Raw genomic sequence first — 24,672 nt, forward strand, 5'->3', positions numbered from 1 at the left:
CTCCCACACATTGGCCTGCCACCTGCAACGACAGGTACCAGATTCTTTGAGTCAACACTGTTTCACCAGGAAATTTACCTACTGGTTGCACATGTGCAAGTAGATGAAAAATGTACCTGCACAGTGTCAAATTTTAGGGGCAAAATGTGCACATTTAGGGGCAGTCTCTGGAGCCCTGCTCTTAATTGTAGTGAAGTAAAGTGTATAGTTTTATAAAATTGGAATACTTCAACATTCGACATTGTCTTAAAGTGGATATATTTACTTAAACCAATGGCAGAATTGTTTCATTGTATTATTTAACAATGCATGCACAAACAAATTTTTCAGAAAGTATATAGACTTGGTATAACCATGGGTATAACTTAATCCCAGGCTATTATTTTGAAAGTATCCTTGTAAAGCGGAAACGTCAGTCGCTACACTGAGGTAAGTTTGACCGGTTTATTTGTTTTTTTCATATCAGCGTCGGAGCAGAGGGTTCGTGTGCGTCGTTGCGTCATAGACAGACGACGGGAGTATGATTCAGCTGTGTACTACCACGATAAAGTAGGCCAATACACCGTGTACTGATGTACTTTATGCAAGACGGTACAGTAGTTGCCCTACTGTACTCCATTCACCATTTACAGTGGTGGAAAAAGAGTTTCATTTTCTAAAGAAAAAAGGCAACATCACAGAGTGAAAACCCACTTTGATACGTAAATGAGTGCTATGTAAATAAAAGTGTCATTAGTACCATCAGCATATTACACATATACAAGAATCAATAACACTAATGAGGTGGCAGAAGATCCCTTGCAGATATACAATCACGTGACTTTTCTATCATATCACATTATTGATGCACACACAGGTATGTTAGATTTAGCTGGGCTGAAGAGGGCTGCATAGGACCTGAAAGAGACTTAAAAAAAATCTTAAAGAGACACAAAATAGAAAGATGAAAGCACAAAATGTCCCAAAAAAGGGAAGCAATACAACTACAAAGAGCCTCAAAAAGAAGACTCATTCTCCAGGACTGTTGGGTAGAAAAATCAACATGTTTCTCACGTGCATCATTCATACAACTACCCTAAACTAGTAGCCTATGCCACCTATGATTATTTAATATGAAAAACAGACACTATAAGATACCAAAACTTAACAAACATTCATACCAAACTCAAATGATGAATGAATGATTGAAGCAAAGGAGGGGGAAAATCATTTTTGCATTTAACTTTATTAGTTGTTCTACCCGAACAGTCAGATAATCAAAAAATAAACAATATTCAGTGATAAACTGTTCTATATATATAATATATCTGATGCACTCATTTAACCTTTGATACATATCTGCACTGAAGTTAATAGAGTAACACATCTGCAACACTCAGCTGGTGGCAACAAACAAAGCTGCATTGATTAGATAAGATAAGGCATGATAAACTGATGAATACAATTAAAACTGCATAATATAATATAAACTTTATTATAAATAACATCTAACATAATAAATACTGAGGTATTTCTGACATTGGTATGTTACATAATCATAATTAAATGTAAAAACAAGAGTGAACAGCTTCACATTTTATTGCTCTGAAATTTTATTTGTAAAATGGACCTGGCACAGGAGATCAGCAGAAACTGTCAATTTCTTTCTTCATTTCCTGAAACAGAAAAAAAGACAGAAAAAAATGAAAAAAACAGGAAGCAACTCGAATGTTGCAATTGTTAATTTTCTATTTTCACAATTCACACAATGGTCACGAGCTGCTTGTTACGTCCTTTGAGTTGTATAAGGACACGTCACTGTTGTGATTTCTGACACAGACCCATTAACCTGCTGTCAGCGGTGTCTCTGTTTCCACCTGCTCAGGTTTTTGTGAAGTCGATAACGTGTCTTTCTGTGACGTGAGAAACCGTGGTGCATCCTGGGATCACGATGACAAAAAAAAACTGGATCCCACACATGTTTTTAACGGGTATGGGCTACTGATGGCAGCATGGGTGGACCACTGAACTGAACCCAGGGGCCTATTTAAGTGACTTCAGTGATGCTTTACAACAATAAAAAAGGTGCAGAATGGCCACAAAGAGTGAAAAGGGGGCCATCGAGGGCTGTGACACTAAACTGTCAAAGACAAAGAAAGTCAGAGGGGCAGGTCGAGTCACAAACAGGAAGTGTGACACGCATCCGGAGGCCACAGGAAGCACAGCTCTGCCTCGGCCTCGGGTCGTGGTCGTACCTGGAGGAGCTCGCTCTTGTTGTGGTTGTTGCGGTGTCTGTAGATGCACTGAGCGAGCAGAGCGTAGAGCTTCTCCAGCGGCTCCACCTCCGTCCCCTCCGTTCTGTCCACGGCTCGGTTCAGGAGACCCTGAGAAAACGCAACAAAACAAAACATTTCTCTGTTACGCCGCCGCTCACGTCTCTAGGTTTCAGTGAGAGTAGCTCTGATTGACAAAGGGATAGTTCAACATTTTGGCAAACTGGCCCATTGCCATAATCCCTATAGTCATAGCAGTAGGTTCGTTACCTTTAATTGTCGGTGAAAGTTATTTTTAGAACGGCGGAGCAGAGCCGTGAGCTGCTCAGAGCTACGCTATGGAGGCTCATGGGATTTCTTGGTTTCCCTCATCAAACTCATCAAATACACAATCCAATGACTCTAAAACGCTCTCGTGGACAAGTTGTGACCTGCACATTCACCACGCTATGAGATAATAATGTAACGTTACGAGACGGAGTTGTTTTCAAGGTAAATTCATGCAAAACCACTGATGCGCATTCCCATCGGGGGCAGATTTTCAGCAACCAGTCTCTGCATTTACCACTAAAACAACTCGTCTCGTAATGTTCTGTTATTATCTCATAGCGTGGTGAATGTGCAGGTCACAACTTGTCCACCAGAGCGTTTTGGAGTTGTTGGATTGTGTATTTGATGAGTTTGATGAGGGAAACCAAGAAATCCCATTAGCCTCCGTAGCGTAGCTCTGAGCAGCTCGCTGCTCCGCTCTGCCGTTCTAAAAACAGCTTGCACCGACAATTAAAGGTAACGAACCTACTGCTAAAACTATAGGGATTATGGCAATGGGCCAATTTGCCAAAATGTTGAACTATCCCTTTAAAATAAGAGCACTCTGTACACAGATGATAACACCTGACGTTCCTCTCACCCTCAGTTTGTTGTGGTCGACCACGATCGGTGGCATTTCGGGGTCCAGGACCTCCGCAGATGTGTTGAACAGCTGCAGCTGCTCTTGGGCCGCCTTGTTGGCTCTCTTGTCCTGCTTGTTCAGCTTGTCTGGAGGAGGAGGAGGAGGAGGAGGAGGAGGAGGAGGACAGGGTTTATTCTTCGGTCTGTCACTTTGTTAAAGAGGAGCATTGGTGTCAAGTTGATCAGCTTTTCAGCTTTACTCAGCGAGGTTCGTTCCTATCGCTACAAAGCTCTCTCTAATCTCAGAAAGGCAAACGCACACCTCTCAAACCATCACTTTGTGAATAATCTCATTTACTAAAATGGCAATCAAGAGTAAAAAGAACCGTTTCACACTGCAAAGCTTTCAGAAATAAGCCGACAATCCAACATGAACACCGGCCTCACACTGTGACTGGTCGAGCCAGTGTCAGGGTGAGACATGTAAGCTTGGCTTAAACAAACACAACTACTGCTTTCACTTCTCTTGTTAGCAGCTGAGTGGATGTTTTGAAAACCCTATGCATTACTTTTATTTAACTTGACTTTATTTGGACATATTGAACCTTGTCGACCTTTCTCTATGAAGAAGAACAAGTTCAAACCTTGAACTGTCCGTGACTCTACCAAAAAGATGCCACCCTTGCTCTCCTCGCTCTCCTGTGCAACTCTTGTATCTCGAGGCCGTACATTTCTGTTTGTGAGAGTAAAACTTGGATAAGGTACCAGAGGAGCCGGTCTGCTCTCAGCTCGGCTCCGTGTCGGCCTGGCCCACGGCCCGGAGGTCTGTGAAGCCTCAGACTGTGAAGCTGTGGCCTGTTGAAACTTGTCCAGCAGCAGCGGCAGCAGCAACAGCAGTGGATGCAGAAGCAGTCGAGTTACTTTTTTACAGATGTTTCACCTGCAGGGATTTGAAGCTGCAGCGGCGGCGGTGGCTCAGACCAGTTAGTAAAGGAAAAGCGTTCACGCGGCGTCCAGCTCGAGAGCATACAGACCTAAAGTGTTCAAATCAATCCTGTTCACTCGTATCACCAGGTTTCGGATTTGGATTTGCTCCGTGAAGTTCAGCCTCCCCGGCCGGCGTGTCTGCTGCGGCGGGCCGGGGCGGTGGTGGTATCCGTTCATGGGGACTCCATTTTGGATCCCCCCGACGCCGTTGGCTCTCTGCCGGCCCTGCTGCTCGCCGTCGCTGCTCTCCGACGTGCTGGACAGGCTCGGGTCAGCGGAGCCGTTCATTTTGTCGGAGCCGCTGGAGTCCGAGCCGGCCTTGCTGGACATCGAGGAGGAGGAGGAAGACGAGGCCGGGGCGGGCGGCTTCTTCCTCTTGATTTTCTTGATGACGCCCGTGCTCCACTTGGATTTACGGCGCTTTTTCTTACGGGCTGAGGGTGGGGAGGGGTGAGAGAGAGGGGTCGGGGTGAAGAAGGAGACAGGGGAGGGGGGAGTGGGGGATTAGACAAAGCAGAAACAAAGAGAGAAACTCGACCTCCTCATCTCTTGACTTCTCTCTTTCACCTGCTCTGTCTCTCTCATTACTTTGTTCTGCTCTGCTGCAGCTGCCTCCTCTTCCTCCTCCTCCTCCTCCTCCTCCTCGTCTTCCTGCTCTGTGACTCTGAGGTTTTGATGGTTAAATAAAGACTCGCGCTGCAGCTTCCTGTCCACAAAGCTTCACCTTGCCCCCACTTTCATTCTCTCGCATGAGCAGTGTATTTATAACGACCTCCTCAGACCTTTGTTTTTCTCACTCATGATCATGCCTTCACATTTGAACACACACACACATACAGCGACGTGCTTCACACACTCCTGCGACACAGATTAAATGCATGCGTTGATATTGATATTAAGACTTGAAATAAAGTTTCTTTTAAATTGCTGTATCATATTTTACTCTCTTAAAGCAGCTGCACTGTCTGTCCCTGAGTTTCTCCACATGGTGTGTCATTGGAGCTTTGTTTACTCTGCACTTCTTAAAAATTATTGTTTTTATCACAGCTACGTGTATTTTATTTTGAAGTATCGATCCGTAAAAAAACACAATTGTGACTTTGACAACCAAAAACCATCTCAGTGTGGTTACACATCTCCTCTCTCAGCTTCCCTCTAGCAACTCTAGTGACGACAGGTCAACCAGCCAATCAGACGAGAGGTGGTTTTGAGCCTCTCCTCTGATTGGCTGACTGTTTTCTGAGCGATCTAAAAAAAAATATAGCAGATTTCAGCCTGTGTAGCATGGCTGGATGGTGGGTCCAGGTGGGCGGGGCTTGGAGCAGCTCATGAGACCATCCTGTCGTCTTTGTTTAAACCTAATTAGATTATTACAGGCACATTTTCTCACAAGTCTGATAGTTTTGTATAGAATTAGAAGGAAACAAATGTGATTCAAGCTTCAGACAGTTCATGATGGACTCACCCCGAGGGCTGTTCCTGCCATAGGGGTCTGCGTTTCGCCCAGTCCTGTAGTTGAAAGCTGTCAACAAAATAAAAGTCTGACTTTAGAGCCTTCATCATCGTCATCATCATCATCATCATGTTAAAATGTTCAACACTTAAAAGTTCGGAAAAGGTCCGGGAAGCTTCACCTCTCCTGCGTCGAGACTCTTTGATCTCCTCACACACTCGCTCAAAGTCCTCGTCCAGCTCGTCTCTGATGATGGCCCGGATCGTGTCCTTCAGAGCGCACGCACGGTGACGGATGTGACGGTCTGAGACACACACACAAAAACAAACACACCACACACAGTTACTCATGCATGCAGCAATGACTGCAATACATAAACTCTGAGCTCATAACTTCTCCAGCATGAATGACAAGGGGTCCTCACATGGAGGATCGTTCTGCTTCTAATGATCATGTTATTATTATATATTTATTTTACATTTTTATTTATTTTATCAGTGAATTTGGAAATGATTACAGTCAAGAACATGTTTTGTGGCATCACTGTGATCTTTGAATGTGCTTAATTTGGAAAAAAAAAGAAATATTGTGCTCACAGGACTGATATTGATAGAACATAATGCCCGTGGGTCTCAAAACTCGACACTATAGATATAATTCATTCTGGCTTCTACTCAGCAGCATGATTATTTTATTGAATTTATTAAGACCAACTATTCTGCTTGTGTATTCCTTTCATCCTTTTTCAACACTATAGTCCTGTTTGTTTTGTTTTTGATTCAAACTATGGCCCAGGTCAAAGGTCAATATAAGAGAACATGGGATAGTCACACGACAAAAAACAAATAGGACATATTATTATCACGCTAACTTCGTCATGATTACAGTTGGTTTAAAAACTCAGAGTCTGGGTGCAGTGAGATTTTCTCTGCTGAATTCTCCTTCACATCTTTCCTTGTTCACAACGCTTTGAGAAAAAGTGGCTGGGAGAGGAAAAAAAAGATTTGAACTTTTCCTCAGATATCGGCAGGTGATGTCGAGGTCTACATTAACTTCTCAGCACGGCTCCACAGAGAGCAGGTGAATCCAGGTGAAGGCTCTGCTCCTGCTTTTATTGCACTTGTTAAACCCGCTGCTCTCAGCCAACAGAGACACAACTTCTGAGGATTTCTTGCTTGCAGGCTTCGCAGTGAACCAGACACCCGCGTCTACAATGGAAATGTCAAGACTGTCAGCCGGTGTAACGTCTGCTTTGTGACCGATGTGGAGGCAGGAAGTGAAATCGATGCAGCGTCAGAGCCTTCACCTGGAATCACCCGCTCCGGCATGAAGACAGAGAGTGTGCAACTTTAAAGGTGAGATGAAACCTAAAAGGGAAGCTCAAGTTTTATACTAAATCCCAGCTAATGCTTTCAGCAACTTCTGCCATCACACATGCCCGGCTCTTATATCCCCTTCACTTGACGACTCTGTGCTTTGCCCCCGGGCCTTCGGGACTCACCCATGGGGTCGTCGTCGGGGTTGTACTCGAGGGCGTTCTGCCAGATGAGGTCTGCGTCGGCCACGAACTCGCTGACGGTGACGTACTTGTGTTCGTCGATGTTGGTCAGCAGAGTGGAGAGGTCCATGGCCTTCTTGACCACCATCATGTAGTCGGGGACCTGCAGACGAGGAAACGAGGGAGGATGGAAAGAGAGAGAATGAAAGGAGGAGTCAAACAATCAAATAAGACAATGTACAACTGTGCATAAGGTGCTTAAAGGGGTAGTTCAACATTTTGGCAAATTGGCCCATTGCCATAATCCCTATAGTCATAGCAGTAGGTTCGTTACCTTTAATTGTTGGTGCAAGCTGTTTTTAGAACGGCGGAGCAGAGCTGTGAGCTGCTCAGAGCTACGCTACAGCATCTCATAGGATTTCTTGGTTTCCCTCATCAAACTCATCAAATACACAATCCAACAACTCCAAAACGCTCTGGTGGACAAGTTGTGACCTGCACATTCACCACGCTATGAGATAATAACGGAACGTTACGAGACAGAGTTGTTTTAGACGTAAATTCATGCAAAACCGCTGATGTGCTGAATTTTTCCGCAAGCAGACTGCATTTGCCTCAAAAAGCTTGCGGCTCTGCTCCGCCGTTCTAGCTTGCACCGACAATTAAATGTAACGGGGTGTTCCCACCAAACGCGATGACGCTTCATCGCGCGTCGAGATTACATGTAAAGTAAATGTAAACACGCGATTAGACGCGTCATCGCGCCGGGCGATGCGATGGATGCGATAGCGCGGCGCGATGGACGCGTTGGCCGCGAAAAATCGCGTCGCCCGGCGCGATGACGCTTCATCGCTCGAGTTGAAATAATTGAACTTTTGCGGCGAATTTGCGTGAAGACGCGCCGCGACAGCCTATCAGCTTTGAGATCGTCACCGACGTGCTGACGTACGGACGTACTGGTGTTCCCTTGGCAGTTTAGTCAGAGCTAGTCTATTGACAATATTAGAAGTTTTCTGGTTTAGTTTAGTTTATTATTCAGATCCCCATTAGCTGCAGCAAAGCCACAGCTCTTCACTGTTGCTTTTCCGGTGCTGTTACAAACGTTTATTGTTTGGATATTCGGACCTGAAAGCCCTTTATCACTGCTGTTTTCAACCAGCGGGCGCTGCGAGCCGGCCGCCCCGTCCCAAAGCACTCAACAGGCGGTCAGTCACACAGTAGTGTCACGGAGCTGTCTCCGCTGCAGCCAGAGACCCTCACCGCTGTTCCTCTCCCATCTACAGGGACAGGAACAGTGCAGCGACGGTGGTTATCTCAGCCAGAGAATGAGATAGTGGGAAATGTTGTTGTTTGGGCGGGCTCGTCGCGCGACGCGATGCCGCGACGAGGCGTTTTTGCATATTGAACCAGCGTCAAAACTGGAGCGTCTAGCGCGACGCGATTTCATTTGACGCGCGATTCAATCGCGTTCATCGCGTTTGGTGGGAACACCCCGTAACAAACCTACTGCTAAAGCTTTAGGGATTATGGCAATGGGCCAATTTGCCAAAATGTTGAATTATGCCTTTAAAAACAAAAGTTTTATTTGTTTGTTTCTCTAATAAAATAATGTATTCTGCTAATTTACTGTATTTAAAATTTAGTTTTCATAATAATCAACCTGATTTACGAGGCTCTCTTCTCTTTGTTTTTCTCATCAGCTCACCTCTTCTATGTCGACCGGTTTGGTGAAGGCCTTGAAGCGGCGGTCCAGACTCAGGCGCTCGGTGACGTTGCGCAGGAAGAGACGGAGCTCCCGCATCACGTCCTCCTCCTGCGCCTCCAGACGGAGACGCTCCCGCTCCGACAGCTGGTTCGGGGGAGGGAGGGGGGCCACGGGGAGGATCTCCGGGGACTTGGCATCTGAGAGGGAAGGAGGGAGGAAATCTCAGAGCCCCAAAGACAAACTGTTTTGAAATGATTTTGGTTTCGTTCTCAGCCTGAGAGGTAACATGTTAGTCAAAATGTCATAAGAAAAAGAAAAAGAAAAGATTATGATGAAGATAATGTATTCTGTGGGTAACGGGGGCGGGACTAGATAAGCTTTTGCTTCTCCCGCTTTCCCTTTCGGCCATGTGTATTTTATTATTTGAATTAAGATGATGTGTGATGATGACGATTTAATTGACATGCCCGAAATAAACAAGTAAATAAATAAAGACACAACAGATGGAGTCACGTACAAGCTTTTTTCCTGGAGGGCGGAGCCTCGGCCGCCTGTTTCAGAATGAGGTCCTGGAAGAAGTCGACCCTCTCCTGCCGCGTGGGGACACTGACGGTGTACACCTCCCCGTACTCCTCCCGAAACAGAGACTGAATCTGAGGACGGACACAGACAGAAATTAAAACCACTTGTTTCTCATGTTTGCTCTGAAGCGTTGGCTCCGTCTGTCCTTCTGAGCCGCTCACCTCCGGGTCCAGCTCTGCGGGGGGGACGTTGCAGGTGGCGAGGAGCAGGATGGGGGAGAAGGAGGGGATGCTGTCCAGCAGGCTGAAGAAGGAGGCCCTCAGGGCGGCACCCGCCGTGTCCCACCACTGCTGCAGGTGGGGGATGTAGAGGATGCTGGGAGACGTCCGCTTGGCCTCGCAGAACACCTGAGGGAGCAGAGAGAGATTTTTACCTCCTGCAAAATTAAATCTGGCTTCAGGAACAGATTTGATTTGAGGTGTTTGGACTTTTTCTTTAAACAATTCCTGCTGCCTCAAAAATACACAGAACATTATGAAGGACTAGGGATGTCACGATTACTTGTTTGCGCAATTAATCGCAGCGTTGAACGCCACAATAATTTAATAGTAAACATTCCTCAATACCATCACTTTCCAAAAAAGATTATGTCAATCAGCGCAACTCGCATGGAAGGAAAACAAGCGTAACACTGAATTGGTAGGAATTTAAATGTTAGTGCGTCATTTGCAATAAAAATTAAAACCCTGAAACTATTAAAATTAACTTAAACATTTGGTATAGATGACAAATAATCACTGAAATAATGCAAACATTTTCCGTGGGTGATTCAAGGATATTCTGATTCTGATTAAACAAAAAAGCTTGAGTATCAAATTAGTTGTGCAGTCATCTATACAGTAGGAAGTGGCAAAGTGCTGTTGCCACTCGTCACCTCCAGGTGTCACTGCAGGACAGTTGAGCCTTTAGTTGTTGTTTCAGGGAGACTTTAAACTGTGACATGGGTGAGAGGTGGGTGGGTGCTTTTATATTTACATCTTGATTAATCTGAAGAGAACAAGCTACTTTAAGGGGAAGCAGACTTTTAGACCTGTTTTTTTTTTTCCGTCTCTGTTAACAGCTGCAGTCAGTGTGAGTTTACACCTGTGTGCTGTTTACCGAGGACTCACCTGGGTGCAGGCTTCTTCCGGGCAGGTGCTGCTGACTCCGAACAGCACGGCAGAGTCCAGGCTGTGGACCGTGAAGCGCTCCAGTGCGTGCAGAACCGCAGGAGCCAGGTGGGAGGTCTGACCGGCGCCGGGACGACCTGCCAGGAGCATCCTGGGACGGTGGGACGTTGGTTGTTTCACTGCGCTCCTGCAGGAGGGAAGAGCAGCGGTGAGAGGTGTAAGAAAAGAGAGGGGTGAAAAATACGCAGCTGCAAAATCTGTTGATGTTGAAAATATTGGCTTTTATCATGAAATATTTGAATATTTGGCTCATGAATATTCATCTAATTGGTTACAATTAACTTAATTCCACATTTTTAGAAGGGTTAGTAATAATTGTAAGTAATAATGACATCTGTAAGTATTTATTAATGTGTCTTAACAACAGTAACTACTTGACATATAACATGAACTATTCTTCAATTTCATGTGATAAAAGAGTTTCTAACACATTTGGAAACTGCAATATCTGTTCATGTGCACAATGTAAATAGTTATTAGTGACTTTTTAACACACTATAAAATAAGGATTGGTTCATGTACAATCAAACATATTTAAATATGGTTCATTTCAATCATGAACTGTTTCTACACAAGCTAGTGATGTGAGTTCAGACTGCTGAGAGAAATAGGTGATGATAAATTAAATTAAATTAAATAAACATGTCATTGTATCTGTCAACAGTCACATTGTCTTTGTCATTATAAACTGAAGCACTGATCTAATGTTGTTCAGACTCACCTGGCGAAGTGCAGGAAGTTCTTGCTCTTGGAGGTGGAGGCCGTGGAGATGTTGGGTGTGGACGTGCTGGAGCACTCTTCTCCTCCGTACATCAGGCCGTCGTCAAGGATACCGGAGGTCAGGTCTGACGTGAAGAAAACAACAGATGCAGAAATATGTGAATGAGTTGTCTTTTTTCTTCTTTTTTTTTTTTTATCAGCTCTGGATCAGCGGCGTCTCCGGCGTTTCACTCTGACCCACCTGGCTCCCTCTTCCTCTTCATGCCCTGCTCGGCGTGAGGGAACAGCCTCTGCAGAGCCTCCAGGATGTCCCGCAGGGCGGCGCCCAGCAGCGGGTGAACCACGGGCGACAGGGGCTTGGCGGGCGAAGCGGCGGAGCGCTGTCCGGCCGGCGACATCTTCCTCATGGCCGCAACGAAGTCGCAGCTGCTGACGGCGATGGAGGAGACGTCCAGCAGCAGCTTCTGGGAGGTGCCGTAGATCTGCGGGTAGCGGCGGCGGAGAGCGCAGAGCGCCGCCTCGGTGCACACCGCCCTGATGTCGGCGCCGCAGTAACCTGAGAGCAGGTTGAGTGGAGGATGAACCAAGACATGCAGGAAATCTTCATATTTTTGTACATTCAGACTTCTGAGACAATATCCCCTCAGTTGCATTTAAATGTATTTCTTTTTAGAGATTACCATAAAAAACAAATTCATAAAAACTGCTGTTGTCGTTCTTACCGACACATTTCTCAGCCAGTTCCTCCAGGAAACCTTCGGATGGAGGAGGTTTCCACTGCCTGGTGTGGATTTTCAGAATCTCTTTACGGGACTGAAACACATACGTATTAAAACAGCTGAGTGAAAGTGAGTTTTGACTTTAGAGGTGAACAAACAAAAAGACAAAGCTGGACAGGACTGTTGGTGGGACAACAACAATTTTAATTTCTAAAAATGTTGTTATAGGGTATATAAAGATTAAAAAATGAATGTAGCATAGAAAACATGAGACTGACCTCTCTGTCAGGAAGGCCGAACAGGAACTCCCTGTCGAAGCGTCCGGGTCGCCGCAGCGCTGGATCGATGGAGTCCAGTCGGTTCGTTGCTCCGATCACCACGACCTCACCGCGGTTGTCCAGACCGTCCATCAGAGCCAGGAGCGTCGACACGATGGAGCTGCAGGAGGAAAAAACAAGATGGAATATCATGTCTGTTGCTAAAAAAAGAAAAGAAAAGAGGGTTGGCTATTTGGCAGCGATTATAGTAAAAGACTGACAGTTTGTTCTGACCTGTGTATCTGGTCCTGTCTGCTGGAGCGGACCGGAGCCAGGCCGTCAATCTCATCAAAGAAGACGATGGACGGACGCATCTGATACGCCTGAGGACGACACACACAAAGGGAAACTGACATACTGTATGTGTTCAATACAATGGCCTGCAGTCGACCAGCAGGGGGCAGTGCAGGTCCATCGGGTCAGTGGACGTTACCTGTTCAAACAGCAGCCGCAGCTGCCGCTCCGACTCGCCCACCCACTTGCTGAGGCAGTCGGCTCCTTTCCTCATGAAGAAGGACACCTTTCTGTTGCCGTCGCTACACTCGTTGGCCAGCGCCCGGGCAACCAGCGTTTTCCCCGTCCCGGGAGGACCGTAGAACAGACAACCTCTGGACAGGACAGGAGGGAAAATGGAGGGTTGGTTGATCTCAGGAACTGTTTTCTTTACCAACGAGTGTCAGAGAGTTTTTTTTTTACAACCTGTGTAAATGTGTGACTCCTGCGTGTGTCTCACCTGGGAGGCTGGATCTTAAAGTTGTCAAAGACCTCGGGGTAGAGGAGCGGGAAGACGACCATCTCCTTCAGAGCTGAGATGTGGCCCGACAGACCTCCGATGCTGTCAAACCCCACCTGAAGAGCGGGAAGAAGGAATGATATAAGGGATGATGTCACATAAAGAGCCTCTCACCGACAGTAGCTACGTTTACATGGTCACAAATATTCGGGGCTGATCAGAATAAAAAATGTGTCATGTAAACACTTAAATTGGAAGATTCTGATCTGATTCAGCTCAATCAGGAAAAAAATTGTTCCGATGGAGAGGGGTGGTTTATGCCGATCCTTATTCCGAACCGCATCCGCATCCATGATCCTGACTTTCGGCTCAGCTGCAGGTGAGTGACAGATGAGCCGGCTGGAGAGCGCAGCGCTGTCCATCATGGGGACGGTGCTGCACAACTGGCACATACTGTCACAAAGTTAACTAAAAAAATTAACCGATAGTATTAATTGGTTAATTCAAAGTTATTGTTATCGGTTAACGGTTAAACAGTTCATCATGTGCATCCCTAGCAGAGAAAAATCATGGATGGGGAAAATTTTAGTCACTTCCGCGTTTGTTGGTTTGTTTTAACTTCTTTTTCTGCTGTTGCTTTAGGGAAATAAGACAACTCTGTGCATGTCAAAATACTGCTATTCTGAATAAAGCTTGGTGCATGTTATATATGATTCGGATTTTCCAATCACTCCAGTTTTTAATCTGATTAGGGAATTTTGCGCATGTAAACACAGCTAGTGTCATGGTTTGAATACTTAAAGTGTCTCAGCTCACTGATTGGTCGATGGCCATCGGGTCGATGTCCGCCAGACCTGCCCCTGCGTTCATCTTGCGTGTCCCCAGCAGGTCGTCTGTTCGCAGGCCGAGTGGCCGAATGCTGCCGGGGAGAAGATCACACACACATACACACACACGTGGGTGAATGTTTTGCATCAGGCGATGGGGAAAAGGTTCATGTTGATGTGCTCCAGAGATCAGAGGCCTCGTCGTGGATCTACTGACCTGCGAGCGGCGTTTTCACTGATCTCCTCTTCGTCGTCAGAGTCGTCTTCATCAGACCGGTTTAACCACGCGGTCTTGGTCGGTCTGAGGGACGATATGAGACACAGAAGAGAGACAGCGTGTGTGTTTATTATAAACATCCTTTATTTATATCGTTTATTATACACTACATCTGTACTGGATGAGGTAAAAAAAAAAAAGTCAATAAATGATGCCATTTAATTTGTGGCATTGCATAGACAATAAAAATAATACACAACATATTAAGACCCTGACGACGCCGTCAATGTGTATTGCTTTGTTAGAGGGAGGAGTCAGACCTGAGCGTTCCTCTGCGGGACGTGTTTGGTCCTGAAGCGCTGATCCTGAAGGTTCCTCTGGGGAAATCTGAGACAACAACAGAGAAAACAACAACATCAGAACTTGTATTGAGACGGGCCTGGACCAGGACTTACATCTGTACACGCTGTGTTTAACAGAGCTTGAGCTGAATGAGTCAAAGAATCTCAGATGTTAAAGATAAGATGCGTTTATCAGTATTTCCACTGGTGAACCTAATTAACATTTATGTAATAGTTTTGTTGTGTCTTTGGTTTTAATAGTGTCGTGGATCCTGTCTCACCGCTGCTGGGTCCCTGGTAGAGCGACGAGGCTTTGCTCAGCTTGGCGTCCTGGTTAACGCTGGAGTTGCTGTCGTCATCTGCGGCCGCCTCCTGCCTGCTGTCCCCGTCACCGACTGCAAGTGGAAATGACAGTTTTTTTAAAAAAAAATCACAGTTAAAAACAAAGAGACGAGTTTGTAGCATCTTAAAGCAGAAGTAAGTGATATATTTGTGTTAATATAAGTCTTAAATAGTTCTATCTTCCGACAGCAATCACTTACATAGAGTGTTTGGTCTGAAACACGGGTCTGTCAGTCACTCTGCTCTGCTCTGAGTCGAGGAGAAAACATTTATCGTATCCTACAGTTTTTATCCAATGAGGAGAGAGAACGGCATGCAGGGCTGTGTGTGCAGCCAAGGGACGCCGTGAATGTGGCGACGTAGGGACGAGGACTGTTATGGTGCGTTCAAGGAAACTCGTATTTTTCCGACCGTGAAGTCGTACCAGTTCGATCTGGTACGAGTTCACCGGTCGGAAGTTACGAGTGGCCGTTATAGCGACTTTCACCGGTAAAACAGGTCGGAAAAACACGAGTGGGTTGCCTGAAACGCTACGAAGTCGTAAGTTGTGACTTGAAGCTGTAATTTACGATTTCAAAAGCCTGCCTGGAACGCAGCATTAGCGAAAACGACCGGACCACTTACTTCTGCTTTAATGATTCACGTTCCCTTTTTTTTTGATTCTCCTGATTGTTTGCACTGACCGTCTTCTTCCTCGGTGCCGCTGAGATCAATGGCCGGCGACACCAGGGTTCTCCTCCTCTGGGCTTTAGAGTAGATCTTCTGCAATTTCATCACATGCAACCACATTGTTAGACCACAGAGACCCAGGGTCCAGAGTCCAGACTGAGTCACTGGTCCTGCTGCACGTTTATCCAAATAGGCCTCAGAATACATATCCATACTTTGAATTTCTGCAGGTAAAATAAGACTTAATTGCCTGTAACAGCACATTTACTTTTTTGTTTCTAAGTCTGCAGACACAGGATGGAAGAAAAACTCAGTTTGAGCAGCAGTTGTCCAGGGCTACTAGCCTGGAGTTATTCTGACTTTGAAACTTAACAGCTAAGAGTCACGCTGTTGTTGGTTCCTTAAATTAGTAGTTTGTTCCTTAAATTACAGTCACACTCAAACCCTCCACCACAGTATGAATGGGCTGCCACTGTATCAGGAAACTGAGCTTTACTTTGGAGCTATGATATTATCAATATGTTAAATAATGGTGAAGATGGAAGATGATTGTAAGCTGTAACTCATTACCTCTTATCTATACAAGTACAATGGCACCTCTAAGTTACAAAAAATATATAGAAAATGACAGAAAATGATGTTAACTCATTGAGTGCCGCGCTCCTTTCCAAAGTTTTAGTCAAGTGTACCGGCAATTTAGACCATTTTTGACTTTTTATGTAGAGCCATAGTGTATTCTATATTATTGCCACCAACACATACTGTAGCTCAATTGAAAGGTTTAACTTAATGCTTCAAGTGGCCACAATCCGTTTGTTTCTACGTGCCTCCGTTCCTGAGAAAACTCAAGCTAAACATGGCTGGGTTTCACCAAAATCCCTCCTTTTTTTCTAGAAAAGGAGATAGAGCGTCTTTTATGAAAGGTGCGCTGTTTGTGTCTGTCGCTCTTCTCACACTCGCATTTCTGGATCAAAGGGCTCGTATAAGATAAATATATACAACAATGGTTGTTCTATTCACAAAACCACCAGCGGGGGCGGGGGGGGCGCCACTAAACAACAATAACACAGACGCACCGTGCCGTGTCACAGCTTCTCGCCGCGGAGCGTGAGGGTCAGTCGGCCACCGCGGCTCGGGAAGACCGGTCCCGCCGGTGGTCGCGGTCCTTCTGTGGTTCGGGTCGGTGATGCCGGTCTGCTTTGGCCCAGAGACCATCAGATTTTACCGCGGGAGGACTTTGGGGAGGACACGGTGTTGCTCGAGGTGAAGACGGGCGGGACTGTCGGCTGAGAGCTTCCTGGTTCAGCTCCGAGCTGCTGCAGCCTCGCGGGTGAGAGCAGAGCAGCTGCAGAGCAGCTGCGCTGCATCTGCATGCAGAACTCCGTTTGCAGAAGCCGAGTTATGATAAAAACTTCCAGATCATGAGCTGTCATGTGACTTTGATCGTCATCTATTTCAGTTCTCCTCGTCGTAGAGTCCCCAAATTTACATATAATGTGTATTAAAGTGTCTATTTTCATAATTTAAAAAAAAAGCAAAAAACGAAAAATCTCCTTTTTGGCACTCAACGCATGGGAACGAAAAACGAGAAATTACGTGGTTGGCACTCAATGAGTTAAAAATTGATCAGATTAATAAAACTTACTGAAATTAGTTCCTATTTTGATTTAATGACCAGTGGATCCAAACTAAGTCGCCCTCACGTGACGAAAATAAACAAACAAAAACAAGGGCTGGTGCAGCGTGTCTGGCTGCCGGCTGCTGGTGGCAGCTGATAGAGATGTCACCCCCTCCCCATGCGTGTTGAGTTAAAGGGACGAAGCAGGGCGCAGCCGGGTGCACCGCCCTCACAGCGGCCTGATAAGACGAGGCAGCACCCAAACACACACACATGCACACACACACACAGAAACATACATAGTGTGTGTGTGTATGTGTGTGAATTTGGTTTTGAAGCTGCTGCTGAACATAAACACGTCTGAACAGAAAACAGCTTCACTATCAGCTGTGCTTGAAATAGACTCAAGTACACAGGAGTAGTGAGTGTGTGCACGTTTACACACACACACACACACACACACACACACGGCATGAAAAAGTTTGGGCACCCCTGGTCAAAACGTCTGTCAAAAAGATGAAATTATCTCCAAAAGGCATAAAATTTAACATAAAAACCCTCTTTTGCAATATGTTAAGCAATATCAGTGTATTATTTTTTGTTTTCTATAATTTTAGAGTGAAAAAGGGAAACAAAGCAGCAGCCTGCAAAAGAATAGGAAACCCAGGAGACATGAGCTCTAAGATAACTTTGACCAAGGTATCAGAGAAGATATTTACTATTTACATGCTGAGATAGTTGCAATGTAAAAGATAAAAGATATATATACCGTATATATATTGTTTTGTTATGTAAAGGGAATGTGTGTCCAAACTTTTGCATGATGCCACTGTGTGAGACTTTTACAGCCCTTGAAACCTTCTGTTTGTGACAAAATAAACACAGCAAATGACACTCGGGGTGCTGAAGGTGTCGTTGTTACTCACTCCTTCTTTGCTGTTACTGAGACGCCTCTTGTTCTTCATGCTGTCCATCGTCTTCAGGACCGTCCTGGTGTTGCTGTGGATGGAGCAGTGCTCAAGTTCATATCCATCACTGTGACAGTATATCTATCTATACTAGTATGTTTTGCCTTCATCTGGGAGAGACTGTGCTAACTTCATTTCATTATAGATTAAAACCAACATCCTGCTGCTCATGCTCACGAGCTAAAAGAGTTCTTCTTACTTGGTGCTGAGGCCGTCGAACATGTTGGAGGCCTGGTATCTCCTGGTGGGTTTGGTCGGCCTGGTGCTCCTCCTCAGCCCGCTCCTCCTGCTGCCACCTGTTTGCAAACACATGCTCACATATGTAGGGCTTTGACAAGTGATTCGTTTCATTTCATCAACGATTAACCGACCAAACTTTTTTAGTTGTGAGTCTAGAGAATGTCAGACAGTGGTGTCATCAGACAGACTGCATTTGTTTGGCATTTTACTAATCTTATCAGCTACTTAAAGTGTTTTTACTACACGTTTCCATATCCACACGTTCATACACTGATTGAACGGCCATCAGGGATTGAACCATTCACCTCTAGGGCAACTTGAATTTCCTTTGGGATCAATAAAGTACCTGTAAGTTTATTCTGCACAGCGTCACGGGCTACAGTGATATTGTTTTGTCGAACGAGTACAAAAGGTTGAGATGTTTGTATGATGGGCTCAAAGCAAATGACACTGAGGTGAATTGATTATTGCAATGGTTGCAAGTAATTGATTACTCAGTAGAAAGTCATCAATACTCAATATGTTGCACCAAAACCTTGAAATAAACCAGACAAAATGTCAACAATGTGTTGTGATACTCCAAAACACTTCACTTTTAAAACTATGAATTGTCAAGACTGTACTCAGGTGAAGTAAATCTACTTAAACACATGTTACCAGATGTTTTTATGATGTTTGTGAGGATTTCTTACCTGCAGGGCCTGGAAGTCTTGGGGATTTCCTACAAAGCCAAAACAAGAATGGAGAATTCGCGTTAAGTTTCAGCACATTAGACAAAATTAAATGTTTTTTTAGTGACGCACAATGCTAAAATGTCTAGATTTTAAAATAAAATGAATGACTAGCCTAATTGTTAAAGCAGTAAAGGTGTTAATCAGATATTATCCACTGGTCATATTGCTCTTACCTGATGGTGGTTCTCGCTGGTTTTACTTCCTCTTCATCTTGTGATTCTGAATCAACCTGTGTCTGCTCATCATCCTCAGTGTCAAACCCCTGAAACACATGGCATGAGTTTGAATTTATTTAACTGTGAATGTTGGCAGCAGAACAATGGTTTCATTGTTTTAAATATTATAAAGCAAAGTCAGCCTACACTACAGTGTGGTTCATATTGTCTTTTTGAGCTTGAATGGTCTTCATTCACTTAACCAATTCTTTATTGTTGTTGTTTTTGTTGAAACTATTAATTAAAAAGATTGTTTTGAAAGTTAAAGATATGCAACGCACAGTTACATGAAAACACACTTTTCCTTTTTACACAGCATAATAAAATTAAATGTCATTTACCATAAACTAACAGGGGCACAACAGCATAGTTGCCCCTCAGTATGTCAATACCAGCTGTTATAAAGACTCCTAATGATTATGATTTTATAATATTACTGACAGTAACAGTGGTTACAATGACTGTGATCTTTATTAGTTTGTCTGTATTTACAATTTGTATCATTTTAAGTCGGTGGAAGATGTTATTTGTGCTTTACGTCTTTAAAAATATTAGATTCAGAGTCTTTATGACGACGCGTCTCGACTTGAACTTTCAAACACAAACACACGGACTCACGTTGGACAGTGAGGATTCCTCCGGCCGGGGGACCCTCACCCATTTCCGGGGCTTCCCCTGCGTGGTCCCCCGCGGCGGCTTCCCCTTGGTCCGCGGAGGACGTTTCCCCGTGGTCCGCCGCGGCTTCCCGGTCCCCTTGGTCGGCTTCGTCCTCTGCCGTTTCCCCTTTTTCTTCTGATCCGCGCCGCCTTTGCCTGCTTTGCCACGGTGCGTCACCATGGTGACGCTTGGCACGCAGCTGGGCTAACGCGGAGCCCGTTAGCTAGCGACAAAATAAAGTAAAGTGAAAATAAAAAATAAAAAATCTCCACCACCTGGAGATGCAGACGAAACACCTCCGGGTCTATGCTGGCCGGGTGTTTACTTGTGGCGACCCAGGCTCAGGCTGCTGCTGCGTGTGTGTGTGTAGAGGCGGAGCAGAAACACCAACACACCCAAACACACACAACTTGATAAGCGGTTACGTCAAAACTGTGTCCATTTAAAAAAAAACGTAGCGTTCTGCTGCCGCCAAGTGACGTCACGCCGTACTGTGCGTAAACCTGGTGTAAACCGAAACTATATTTATGTCTGTCTATCTATCTATCTATCTATCTATCTATCTATCTATCTATCTATCTATCTATCTATCTATCTATCTATCTATCTATCTATCCATCCATCCATCCATCCATCCATCCATCCATCCATCCATCCATCTATCCTATCTATCTATCTATCTATCTATCTATCTATCTATCTATCTATCTATCTATCTATCTATCTATCTATCTATCTATCTATCTATCTATCTATCTATCTATCTATCTATCTATCTATCTATCTGTCTGTCTGTCTGTCTGTCTGTCTGTGAAAATATCTATTCTTCTTTTTACAGTCTATGATTCTTATGTTTTTAGCTTTATTCTTTTTTATTATAGTGTTGTGTGTCTGTTGTTTTTGTCTGGTGTTTGTCTTGCTATGGACCTTGAGTCTGAAAGACATCTATCTATCTATCTATCTATCTATCTATCTATCTATCTATCTATCTATCTATCTATCTATCTATCTATCTATCTATCTATCTATCTATCTATCTATCTATCTATCTGTCCGTCCGTCCGCCCGTCTGTCTGTACTTGTTCCATTATAGGCTACAGGTCCACAGATGCAGTAGGCCTATTTACTTTTACGTAATATAATTCACTGTTTTTAACCCTGATCAAAATGTACTTTTTGTGGTTACATGCTGTAATTCCGACATCCCACCACTCCGGCATACCGCCATTTGACCACCGTTCCGACATACAGCTATTCCGACACGCCATTGTCCCACCACAAGTGACAAGTCAGACCGTGGTGATCAGACTGGTACATAACCGTGACTTTATAAGCAAGTTAGCTGCACAGAAACTAACTGAAGAGTTCACGTGATTTGAGTTTAATGTGCATATGCATGAAATCGCACACATCTTACATTACAGTAAAAGAGAAGAGAAACAAACAGCCGACAGTTTAAATTTGTAATTTTAGAGGAAACTATATAAAAAGTTACACAAAACCTGAATTAAACCTGTCAACAGCACAGTGTCATCCAAAAACAGAGGCTGCCATGACAAGAAGATCTGCAGCTGTCAGTGTACAAGATATAGAGGAGGGGTGACTGACAGCACACACCCTTTTACTGCAATACTATGATTGAACAACAGTGTGAATAAAAAAATACAGAAAAAATACAGCAAAATACAATAATACTGTAATTGAAAAACACTTATAATACTGTAAGTGAATACAGAAAAAAAATACTGAAATGAAAATACAGTAAATGACAATTCAGGAAAATACTGTAAATGAAAATCATGTTAAAAGAATGATGTAAATGAAAATACAGTAATATACCATAAATTACTGTAATACGTTACTGTAAAATACTGAAAAGGTTTTAGCCTAGGTGGATGAGGAACCTTATATGGGAACTTCAGTAACCTTGATTTGCAATATAAAAATTAAAAATAAAATAAAAAAGTGGCAAAAAAAAAAGAAGTCTTGTATTATCCTCCGATAACACTCCAGGGTTGAAATGTTGAATTTCCACTACAAGTACCCTATAAGTGAAAAGAAGTGAAAAAAAATATCACAAAACACTCCTTCCATATTTGATATGAAATTCAAATAGCATGCTTATCAAAGCTAATCGGTAAATGATAGAGACAACTTCAAAATATCACAGTTACAGTAAGACTGAAACCTTATTACACCGTAAAGGCTACTCATGCTACTCATCTGAGTAATTCACCCCCCAAAAAATGGAGGTAGATCATCACAGTCACAAGTTAAAAATGTGTGGTCATCCCTGTAATAGACCATTAGTTTTGGCTGTGTGTGTACTACACCTACCACCAGTTTGGCGTTTCTTATAGAACAAAGCCAGTCCAACACCAGCCAAGAGGAGCACCACCATGCCCACAGCTACACGAATGATGATTAGGACATTTTCCTCAGGCTCTTGATCAATAACCACGTGATCTAAAACACAGAAAACATTCACATTAGTTTTATGTTCAGTTTTTTCAATCAACATCATTTCTATTGGATAGACTCAATTAGTTATGGATATGTAGCTATCTCTTAAGGCAGTGGTTTTAAAAGTGGGGGGCAGCCAGGGGGTGCTACGGTTCTTAAGCATATTGGAGGGGAGATGAGAAAAAAAAGCAAATAACAAAATGAAATTGAATTATTATATTTTAAACATTATTATAAAATATAATTTATAATAATATAACATATGGGAACCTTGTTTTGCCTGCCAGTCAAAATATCATTCATAGCATCATAAACTGTTCGTGTTGACCTGGCGGTTTGTTTGTAAGGGGTTTGTTTGAGGGGGGCAGATGCTCCCAAAAAAAACATACTATAGAAAATACATAAGTCTTGATGTATAACAGACCTAGTAGTAATAGTAGTAGACCTAAGAGACATACAAAAACATACAGAAACAGGAAGCCTGACACACTTCCCCCCTCAAATAGCACACTGTGGGTAGTTTGCGGCTGTAACCTACACTCACAAACAGGATCTTCACTTCGTTTAAAAATCTGCACAAATGCAAATCCTACTACCTGGCCACCAGTTGTACACCAGTGCTCCCATTTTACAGCAAAAAATGCAATATGCTGATACATAACATACATACATAACATACATACATAACGTGTGTGTGTGTGTAAACATATAAATAATAATAATAATAATATAAAATAATACTATAAATAATACATTGACAGGGTGAGAAAATTACAGTCTGAATGTAGACCTAACTAACAGAGATACAAGAACAAACAAGAAGCCTGAAATACTTTCCCCCCCACAAGCAGCACACTGCGGTTAGCTTGTGGCTATGACACACACACACACCCACACACACACACACACACACACACACACACACACACACACACACACACACACACACACAGAGGATGTTTACTTTGTCCGGTCCTCTTACCATACTAACAGGTGCATTTGGGGGGCCTTGGCCATGATGCTAATATTTTATTGCATGATGTATGTAATGTTTCTCGTTAGTGTAACAGTATGCACTCCGTCTACTGTATCTGCTGGCTGTGACGCAGAATAATTTATTCAATCCTATTTCAGAAAAACATTACAATCTCCCGGAAAGATTAGAGTTACTGTGGTGCACCATATGGGCCAAACCAAAAGACACAAGTAGAAAAAGAAGAAGACCGCACACCAGCAATTGCTCCCGTGACAATTTATTGTCAACCACAAGAGAAGTAACGTTTCGGGCTCAGCCCTTCATCAGACATGAAAGTAGTAATTAACACACCTGCTTAAGTAGATGTACAGGTCACCTGACATGTCATGTGATGAAAAAAATATAGAAGATAGGAGCTATTATACATACTAGGACTGAACAAACAGTCTACAAGATCACCAAATAGATAACATATGTTCACTAGGAAAATCACATGCAGAAACATCAGGCATCACCGTCATAGTGCAATGTAATTTGAAGTAGAAAACAAAAAATCAAGGAGGTGCCTAAAACCGTCCTGAAAACCAAACCAAAAGACAAACACGTTTTTAGTCTGATCAATAAAGAAACACATCTAACTTGGTCATTAGTTCAACCATTAAACTGTTGATAATCTGTCTTTTTTGTTTGGTTTCTTTCTTGTGGCGAAACTGGCGTGTTAACTGATGGCGAGTCACCGTAAGATTTTGGTTATAGATAGATTATCCTTCAGAGATACCTAATCTGCTGGCATTGGAAATATCTAACCTTAGTTGCCATGGTCATTTGAATCAACATGTTCTTACCCCATGACTCCACAGCATATACTCCTAAAGCCTCATGGATGATTTCACAGGTGTATGCAGGCATGTCACTTCTCAGAATCTCCACGCTGTCTCTCCTCTGGAAGGTGCCATCTTGATTTGGACGAACACCTGAGGATTTTAATCCATCTTCGATCCCAATGATACTATCGTTCCTTTTGATCCGGAGTGTGATGTCTTTTGGGATGAAACCAGTTGCCAGGCACGTCAAAGTGACATTGGTCTTAACCTTTGAGCTCTTTGCAAGCAGGTGGATCTGAGGTGGCACTGGAAGGAAAAAACATAAAGTTAGCTCCTGTTTGGATCCCTTCATTACTGATGGTGAGTGTCGTGGAAATTTTCTGTTGCTGTTGCTGGTGAAAAATGAAATAGAGACTTGGCCGGCCATCATGATTTTATTTCCTTGCAAGGAAAGGTCCATTCGACCCGAGTGGGTGATGTTGATGAAAAGACAAAGACAATGGGGAGACGTAAACATTTATACTTGAGGAACGCCCCCTCAGGTATATTCCACAC

General features: G+C 43.8%; 1 protein-coding gene across 2 annotated transcripts; it reads right to left on the reverse strand.

The window, feature by feature from the left end:
* Positions 1-1,370: 1,370 nt before the first annotated feature.
* LOC310993482 (ATPase family AAA domain-containing protein 2-like) lies at positions 1,371-20,193 on the reverse strand. Of its 2 annotated transcripts, XM_083981839.1 has the most exons (28): positions 19,816-20,193; positions 19,156-19,244; positions 18,941-18,969; positions 18,208-18,304; positions 17,967-18,039; positions 15,437-15,515; positions 14,693-14,806; positions 14,391-14,457; positions 14,071-14,154; positions 13,843-13,945; positions 13,027-13,142; positions 12,727-12,901; positions 12,528-12,616; positions 12,255-12,414; positions 11,980-12,070; positions 11,499-11,813; positions 11,259-11,382; positions 10,478-10,664; positions 9,530-9,715; positions 9,304-9,439; positions 8,787-8,983; positions 7,085-7,244; positions 5,765-5,887; positions 5,596-5,652; positions 4,178-4,564; positions 3,163-3,290; positions 2,235-2,363; positions 1,371-1,655 (listed from the first exon to the last, which is right to left on the reverse strand). In XM_083981839.1, the coding sequence occupies exons 1-28, from the start codon at positions 20,032-20,034 to the stop codon at positions 1,623-1,625; spliced, it is 3,747 nt and encodes a 1,248-aa protein (XP_083837965.1). In that variant the 5' UTR covers positions 20,035-20,193; the 3' UTR covers positions 1,371-1,622. The 2 variants fall into 2 exon arrangements, with proteins under 2 accessions (XP_083837965.1, XP_083837964.1); XM_083981838.1 differs by lacking the exon at positions 1,371-1,655 and having other exon boundaries at positions 2,116-2,363.
* Positions 20,194-24,672: the final 4,479 nt, after the last annotated feature.

The sequence above is a fragment of the Trachurus trachurus genome (genome assembly GCF_905171665.1).
Source record: "Trachurus trachurus genome assembly, chromosome: 11".
Classification (NCBI taxonomy): domain Eukaryota; kingdom Metazoa; phylum Chordata; class Actinopteri; order Carangiformes; family Carangidae; genus Trachurus; species Trachurus trachurus.